This window comes from Copadichromis virginalis, linkage group LG14 (genome assembly GCF_057382275.1).
Source record: "Copadichromis virginalis isolate Kocher_CV1m ecotype Utaka linkage group LG14, C_Virginalis_male_GT1.1, whole genome shotgun sequence".
NCBI classification, from domain to species: domain Eukaryota; kingdom Metazoa; phylum Chordata; class Actinopteri; order Cichliformes; family Cichlidae; genus Copadichromis; species Copadichromis virginalis.
In genome coordinates, this window is record NC_140631.1 from 36903212 (window position 1) to 36912379 (window position 9168).

Consider the following 9168-nt stretch of genomic DNA (forward strand, 5'->3'; position numbering starts at 1 on the left):
GTAACGACGTGCCCTGGTCGTTTTTCTATGGTCTTTTTGAGCGATTTTAACTTATCAAAATCAATATTGCCTATTTTAAGATTCAGACACACTAATGCAGTCACATTAACAAAATTTGACAGTTATTGCAATATGATATGTAATACATCTTACAGAAAGAAGTAAACGTAAAAGAAAAAAATGCTTTGCGTCGGCATTTACGCATTTGTCTTTTGCACATATAGATCAGTTGTAACACACGTGAAACAGTTTGTAATAAAACAGCGCTCCTCTGGGCGAACTCAACCTGTCAGGTATACCTATAAGTCTGACGATAACTGGTATTAAAGAGACACAGGGCAACTATGCCACAGGAAAGAAAGAAAAAGAGAGAGGACACAGCCAGGAAGGAGAGAGCCGTAAGCAGTACGGAAGAACCGATGAATAAAGTCGGATAGCTGTTCTTAAATTCAGTCATAAAACAACGATTTCTACGTCCTCTCAACCCTACCAAAAATTAAATCCTACTCTGCTGCCATCCCGTGGTCACATTGCGGTACTGCATTAATAGTAAAAGCAGCGTCAGTGGCAAAATAAAGAATATTGTTAGTTCCAGTTCCGATGATAAACCAAGTAATATCGCAGGTATAGCCGTTGACATATTAAAATAAAGTATTTTAACTACTTGTCAAAATCTAAAAATGTCTTCGTTTCAGTTCACAGCTAACTGATGACGTAAATACAGACGGCAGATAAACCATTTTTTGCAGCCACGAGTGTTCATCGCCATCCAGTGGTAATAGCGGAGACTGCAACATGGTGGTTGCAATTCAGACCATGCCAGTAAATGATCACCTGTGAAAAGGAGTAAATAAACTGATGTAAATAAAATTCTGGTGGGTGGTTATGACCAATAAGGGGAGAAAATAAAAGGTTGAACCCGTTGTGTTTAAATGCGGCTGCTGTCTGCCCTCTAGCGGTCATTGTGATTAACTACACTAATATACAGATGCTGCACTTCCGGTACTTTCAAAATACATTAACCATATTAACGCAAAATAGGGCTTCAGATTGCGTCAGGAAAACGTGAATTATGATGAAAAATATTATTTCTTCTTCGTTGTCATAGAAATATATTACAGATCCACATTTCTTGTGAATTAACTATTTATTAGAGCCAACATTTCTTTCTCATTCTGATGTCATCAGTAAGGAGCCTAAACTAGAGGGAAAACAGATGACGCCATCCGCCTGCGACAAACCTGCTTTCTCCACGATGGAGGTCTGCGGATCTCTGACTGTTTCTTTGAGAGAGTTTGGTTGTGAACAGAGCTTGCTGTCTCGAACTGATGGTTCTGCTTCTTTCGTCCAAGGTAACACAAATTTTAGAAATCATTTATCTGGGCGTTTATTTGCCTCTAAACTGGACGTAAAGGACGGAGAAAGGTTAGGGAAGTTAACCTGCCACTTCAGTTAGTGACATGAATTTCTTTACCCTTATACCCAAAATAATATAATAATGAGAATCAGGGGTGCATCTTTTATGCTGGCGTGGGTGGTATGTGCCAGCTTACTTTTGCATATGACAATGTTGTTTATTAAAATAAGGTAGCATTAACGTTGAGCCTAGCTACAACTAATTAATAAAATAAATATATTTATTGCATAGTGTTAACCTCCCTCCAGGGGCGGATCTACTGTGCACATTTTGAATCAACAACATGGCATTTCAGATTTCAACACAGGTGGTTTATTGTTGAGCTTCTAATTAACCCTCTGAGGCTTCCAAATCACATGACCAATTTAATATGACATAGCAACAAGATGCATTCCCACTGAGTCTCCATTACATTTTTATTTGTGTTGAAAGTTCAAGCTATATACCAAGAAAAGGTAACAACTGGATTTTCTAATGACAGCCCGAAAAAACAAGCCACCACTTTCCTATTGGTGGAAAAATGTACCATGTTGACCAATCAAAAGATGATATGGCAAGGCAACGAGAGAGAGAGAGAGAGAAAGAGAGCGAGATCAACTGTGAGATGTGAGCAATTCCACAGTCATTGGATGTGAGAGGTTTGTGACATTTGGCGTGTTTGGAGTGTGTAGTTAATGTATAGTTAGTGTGTTGTGTAGTTCTTTGTTTTGTTTTTATGTGTCAAAATAAGGCCACGATCAGGGTCCATCATCAGCCACCAGGCCACAACCAGGCTCCATCAAGAGCTAGTGAAGCTACAGGAAAAGGCAGGCGCAGGTTAGCAAGCCTCAGGATTGATTGGGGCTGCAGTAAAAAAGGGGCACAAGTATTGAGAAGATGCTGCCTAAAAGACGTAACGTCAATGAGGAGGAACTGGAGGACATAAAGGAATCTTTGAACCTTATGTCAGAAGAAATAACAACCATTGCAAAACAACAACAAATAATAATCAACTTAATTGAGGATATTAAAGAATTAAGAAGGCAAAGTGAGGAAAAGGACAAGAAGTTTGCTATGTTGGAAGGACGAGTGGCAGAGTTGGAACAATATTTGAGAATAACAGATGTGATAGTAACGGGTCTGGAAACCAAGCACCAGACATATGCATGGGCAGCAGCAGAGGAGAGAGGGGAGCTGCCTGAGCAAGAGTTGCGCTCCCTGGAAGAACAGGCAATGGGCTTTTTCAAAAGTAAAGGCATTGAAATGGATAGTAAGGACACTGAGGAGTGCCATGCTCTTCCAAGGAAAAACAAGAATCAAAAACCTGCCATTATTATAAGATTTATTAATAGGAAGCAGAAGAAAGAGCTACTGAAGAAAGTTGAAAGGAACGAATGTGTATGTTAATGAACACCTAATCAAGAAAAATGCAGATATTGCAAGATTATTAAGAAAACAGAAGAAAATACAGTCAACCTGGACAACAGATTGTAAGGTGTTCATTAAGTGAAATGGAACACCGGAGCAGGCAAAGGTCTTAGTCATTAAAGAGCTGAGAGAATGAGAAAAATACAGCTGATAAAATGTAAGGCAAAGCATTGGGATGGTCACTTTCAATGCACTGTCAAATTGTTTGGTGCTTGTCTGAGACAAAGTATTGTTAAAGGTAATGATGTGTGGATACGATGTATAATAAAGTCAGATGTCTGACACATTTCAAGTAACAAATCAAATGGAAAGTGGGACACTGGGGTATGATAGCAGGTATGATAGCAATATATAGATCCTGACTGAATTTTTTACCAAAATGTTAAAGGACTGTAATTATTATACAATGGAACAATTAGGAACATAGAGCGAGGTAAGAATATAACGATGGTTCATTTTAATGGTAGAAGTCTATATGCAAACTTTAATTTATTAAAGTATATTTTACACAGTTTAATCAACCATTTGATGTGATAGCAAGATTTTGGTATGGTAGCTGATAATGATAAGCGGAAATGGATGGATGGGTTGGTTCAGTGTCGTGAAAAAAAAATATTGTGGTGCAAGAGGAAGAATAAATGTGAAATTTACACGATAATAATAATGGATTGGATTTATATAGCGCTTTTCAAGGCACCCAAAGCGCTTTACAATACCACTATTCATTCACTCTCACATTCATACACTGGTGGAGGCAAGCTACAGTTGTAGCGAGGCTGCCATATCGCGCCATCGGCCCCTCTGGCCAACACCAGTAGGCAAGTAGGGTAAAGTGTCTTGCCCAGGGACACAACGACCAGGACAGAGAGCCCAGGGATTGAACCGGCGACCTTCCGGTTACAGATGCGATTCCCAACCCCCTGAACCACGGTCGCCCGATGAGACTTTCTGTCATTTAGAAGTATCACATCAGCTTTAGTTCTCTTATTAAAAGCTTGTTCTAAATAGGGTGTCTGCGCTTAAGTCCCCCCTTTAAAAAATACATGTGCTGTGAGCACATTTACTGGGTGTCGTACTGCTTTAAATGATTTGATGTTACTACTTTTCCCCTCCTAGATGTCTGTTTATGTGGGGAAAGACATCATTAATTATCCAGTGTTATTTATTGAATAATGCTCCTTTCTGTTCTTGTCTAAAGGAGACACGAGTGTGATGGCTGGAGTGTACGGACCAGCTGAGGTCAAAGTCAACAAGGAGATCTATGACCGGGCGACCCTGGAGGTGTTGGTACAGCCCAAAGTAGGGCTGCCAAGTGAGTTTTTTTTAGGGGTAAAAATTTTCATTATGCAGCATTGCTTCTTTTATTTTGGGGAAGCTAATGTGAAATAGACCTTTTGCATCCTGATATCTACAAGAATGTCTCTGAGGTTTCTGCTGTGGAAAAGTTGCTATGCCACAGCTGACCACAGGGTGGGGTACGTGAGCTTTCTGCTCGCATTCATTTTTTTATACCGAGATTTGTTTGTTTTCTAGGTGTAAGGGAACGATCGCAAGAGCAGTGTGTGCGAGAAACCTGTGAGGCTTCTCTGCTCCTGACGCTCCATCCACGCTCCTCGCTCACTCTCATCCTTCAGGTCCTGCATGATGATGGTTCAGTATCCTTCTGTAAAACTCTGTGCTGCTGCAAGCTTTGAGGTTTATATCCAATCTGCAAGTAGGGCTCTAAAATTGAGATGTTTTCTGTGAGTGTTCTTCCTTACCTGTTCCTCAGCTGCTGTCTTGCTGTTTGAATGCTGCATGTATGGCTCTTATGGATGCAGGATTGCCCATGAGTTGCCTCTTCTGCGGAGTGACTTGTGCCATCAGCACAGATGGGCAAATCATCACAGACCCCACTGCAGCTCAGGAAAAGGTAAATCTAAGACTTTTAGAATGTTGGGTGACAAAAATCTTCCCAAAACACTCTGATGGTGGCTTTTGTCAAATTTCCTGGGAACTTTTCAAACAAATGACACAGAAAATATAGGTCTTTTCCATCCCACCATTGCTAAGTGCTTGTTCATAGGGCAGGGGTGTTAAACTCATTTTACGTTGTGGCTCAGATACATCCCACTTTGACATTAGGTGGACCATACCGTGTGAAACTCTTTTCTATCAAGAAGTTCAATCCTTGAAATATCTTAATATAAGGAAAAGAAATGCAGTTTGAACAGTACTTTTCAGTTTTTCTACATAAAATGATAATAAAGAAAAGCTGTTGTAGTTGCTGAAAGACTCTTCAATAGGATTCTTAAATAGAAATAAACTGTAAGGGCTTAAATTGTAACAAATAAATGTTTATAATTACACATTACTTAATTCAGTGTTTCCAACCGCTGTGCGTGGAAGATTATCTGGTTCCACCTGATTAGTACGATCGGCACGAGTAATGGGCAGAACCATTATATTCTCTTCCACTAGAGGGCAGTACAATCAGCTGCTCTAATTAAATTGGTTGCCAACAGCCAGTAACACAGAAGACGATGAAGAAGAAATTACATAATAGTCATGCTGTGAGATGGTGCAGCCCGTAATAGCAATACATAAATATTTGAAAAGAAAAAGTAGTCAGTCTGACCTGGGTCCTGGAGGAAATACTGACCCAGATAAAGGCCCGAGCACGAGTAGTGCTCAGAAGAAAGCAAAAAAGGCATACTGGCAACAAACCAAGCCAATTCCTCTATACCTGGTGCGTGGGGAAAAATTATCAACATGCTTTTTGTGACATTTTTGTTAGGTTGTGTGCCGTGTGATTTTTATTTTATTTTGTTTTCTAATCTGAAATAAGTGCGTGACTCCAAAAGGTTGGGAAAAACTGACCTAATTACTTTGGTTTAGCTTGATTAGCCATGTTGTACGTCTTTATCAGTAAAGATAAAACTGTAAAACTTATGAACAGTCCATTTACACCTTCTTTCATATTTTCCAGTGCTGTCCAGTGGGGGCCACATCGGAGTCTTTCCTGGGCCAACTCTGGCCCCTGGCCCATATGTTTGACATCACTGTCATGTAATTGTTGGGATGTTCTCCTGAATACTGCACTACTTGAGGCAACTGTGGAGGAAATTGTATAAATAAAAATAAATTGAATGCAGTTAAATGACAAAGAAAAACAAAACTAGAGAAAAATCAGTCAGGAACGATAAGGCAAGCACAGCGATCTATAGTCGCCACCAGCTAAAGTATTCCCTTTTTTGGAATATCTTACTGTCTGTCCAGCGCATCTGTTGTCACTTCCATTTGTATCAGTGGTAATGGTTTTGCTTCCTAACGGGACAGATTGACATCATCTTAATTTCCTTGCCCGTGTCTTATTTTCTCTCTCAAAAGGAAAGTCGAGCTTTGATGACTTTTGCGATCGACAGCGCAAAACGCAGCGTTTTGATGTCGTCGACCAAAGGATCGTTTTCAGTGCATGAGGTCAGTGGATTAATGACAGGAAAAAAAGTGTGCACCATTTCAAATAAACAAAACTGTGAATGCCAAGCCAGAAAAGACTTCTCTAAAGCGTGCTTCAAAGAGAAAAGACTGGGCATCCCTTGCAGAGGCTGTTTGTAGATGTTGCCAAACCAAGAATACATCCTAAAAACCATTTTGGAGTTTCTGCAGTCTTGATAACAATATCATGGAGTATTTTTTTTCTCCTGTTACCCAAAAGGACCATAGTTTCTGGAAATTTTAGGGGATTTATTTTATATCGCTATTGATCAATCATGTTGAGCAGCCTTTGGTTGCATGCAGCTATCTATATGGAGACTAAAAGAGGGACAGCATTTATCTAAATGCAAGCTATAAATCATCAGCTGATGTGATCAGACAATTTGCATAAAACAGGAAGACTGGACTCAGATGAAACTGTCCCATGGGTTCCTGGATTCCCTTTTGATCAGCGGATGACAGGAATGATAATAAATGTTGCCTCTAGAGCTGGGCGATATAAGATTTTTTCATATCACGATATGTTTTTTTCATTTCAGGCGATAACGATATCTATCACGATATAAGCCAAATAACTATATTTGTAAGATTTAAATGTGCCGTTGCTCACAAGTAAAATGTGAAATAATCAGCAGCTTGTTTTTATTTAAATATTTATTTCCCATAATAAGTTCAACAGGGTAGATGTACTTAAGGAACATGAGACTTTTTCAGATAAATAAAGGCAAATATTGCAAACTACACAAAAGGCAGCCGCTAAAGCGTTTAAGTTTCAAAATAGAACAAACGAAACAGACGACTAAATTGTCAATTCCACTTAGAAACAAAATATTAATTCTAAAAATAAATCTTAGTTTGTTTTACAGAAGAACAGACAAAACTGACTAACTTTTGTCAATAGCTTAGCTTTTCAAACAGTTTTAACAGTTACTTTAGTCTGACAAAAGCCGAATGACGAATTAGCGCTTCCAGTCAGAGACTGAGGCTACGTCCACACGTACACGGGTGTTTTTGAAAACGGAGATTTTCCGTTTCCGTTTTAAAAAATAATCCCGTCCACACATAAAGGCAGAAATGAAGGAAAACGCTGCTATGAACATGCCAAAGCAGCAGGTGGCGCTAGATTCCTAACCGTGCAGAAATGTTGGCCAATCAGAAGTCTAGAAGCCTTGGTGGGAAAAAGTAAACAAAGCTGGGGCATAGAAGCAGAACCGAGTCGTATGTGTGGAGGGACAGTAACTGTGTGTATATGTAAGCATTTAAACACTGCAGAGAGTAGAATTAACAGTAACAGTATTGTAGAAATTCATTTCACCGAAACAATAACGTGGCGCACAGTGTGACGTCAAAAAATGCGCACACCTTTGACGCTGCGTTTTCTCAGTTTTTCTAGTCCACATGTAAATGCAAAAACGGAGTTTTCAAAAATATCCACCCTGGCCGGAGTTTTTAAAAATCTTCGTTTTCAGTGACCAAAAACGCGTGTGGACGAAAGGTGCAAACACATAGAAAAATCTGCATTTTCAAAAATACCCGGGTACCTGTGGACGTAGCGCACGCACCAGTTTATTGTATTTCCAGACTTGCTTTCGGCACAATTTACTACAAAATTTACTACTACCACTCTGTTTTTTGTCAGACTTGAAATAGCCGAAATACCTTCACACTACGGAACTTCTATGGCTCTTCCGTTTGACAATCTCTCCGGCATTGGAACCATCATCTGTTTTCTCTTCGGTCACGCTCGGTTGATTTTTCTAGTCGGCACACTCATTTCCTCCATTACCCGGGCGGTACGGTGGCTGGCTGCTTCCCAAACAAATACACATGTGCGGCTTGGCACTTGTGCTGTACGTAACAAGTCACGTGACGTGACGCTGCGGCTGTGATTGGTTCGGCTCTGCGCTACTTAATTTGGATTGGCTGTTTTTTTGTTTTTGTTTTGTTTTTTTAAGAGGACAAGAGCGGCGAGGTCTATCGCGATAGGTTAATTTTTCTATCGAGAAAAAGTTATATCGCGATACATATCGTTATCGTTCTATCGCCCAGCTCTAGTTGCCTCTATAAGAAATCTACTCTTTTGCTGCTTTTTCCTGGAGACCATCCCATGGATCGAAACATGACCTCTTTAAGGACACTTTAAAAGGGAATTGAATGGAAAAATCAAATGGGATTCCCTTTTTTTGACTGAATAACAAGTATTATTCCAGAAACACTAAAATATGGGGTTCACTCTGGCCCACCTACAGGGAACCAGTATGCTGACTGGATACTGACACTACAACGTTGTTAAGTTTAGATTTGTGATTCTGCTTCATGTGTGACTTTTTGGAAAAACGGTTCTTATTTTTGCTTTCTCCCTGTCTGCCTCAGGTCTGATGTGACTTAAATCAGTTGTTGTTGCATTTCATATTTTGTCTGATCCTCAGTTGTTGTTTTTCTTCTCTCACAGCTGCAGCAGTGCATAGCAGTCAGTCAGAAAGCATCAGAGAAGATCTTCCAGTTCTACAGAGACTCTGTCAAGCGGCGATACTCCAAAAGCCTATGAGAAACACGGAGCTTTCTTTTGCCTAGTCTTTTTTATTTTTATTTTAACAATGCATGCAAACACTGATGTCGTAATAAAATATTTAGAAACCCCTGTGGGCTACAATTTCTTCAGTTCAGTTGTAGACAGCTGTGCTTTATGGTGGGAAGGCTTGTATGAGTACATTTGTGAGAGATCAGAAATGAAAGGAGGAAAGGTGAATGTCAAACAAGTGCATTTATTGGGATTTGCTGATTTTCTTTCACTTTAATATATACATTTAATACAAGGATGTGACCTGGGGAAAAGAAAAGCCCTGAATATTTTTTGTAGTAATAAA

General features: G+C 39.6%; 1 protein-coding gene across 1 annotated transcript; it reads left to right on the plus strand.

Annotated features, from left to right (window-relative positions):
- Positions 1-1178: 1178 nt before the first annotated feature.
- exosc5 (exosome component 5) lies at positions 1179-8942 on the plus strand. The gene is made up of 6 exons (XM_085430714.1): positions 1179-1352; positions 4023-4136; positions 4358-4479; positions 4596-4736; positions 6194-6283; positions 8754-8942. Exons 1-6 carry the CDS (start codon positions 1217-1219, stop codon positions 8847-8849), a joined length of 699 nt encoding a protein of 232 aa, XP_085286840.1. The 5' UTR covers positions 1179-1216; the 3' UTR covers positions 8850-8942.
- The last annotated feature ends 226 nt before the right edge of the window (positions 8943-9168 follow it).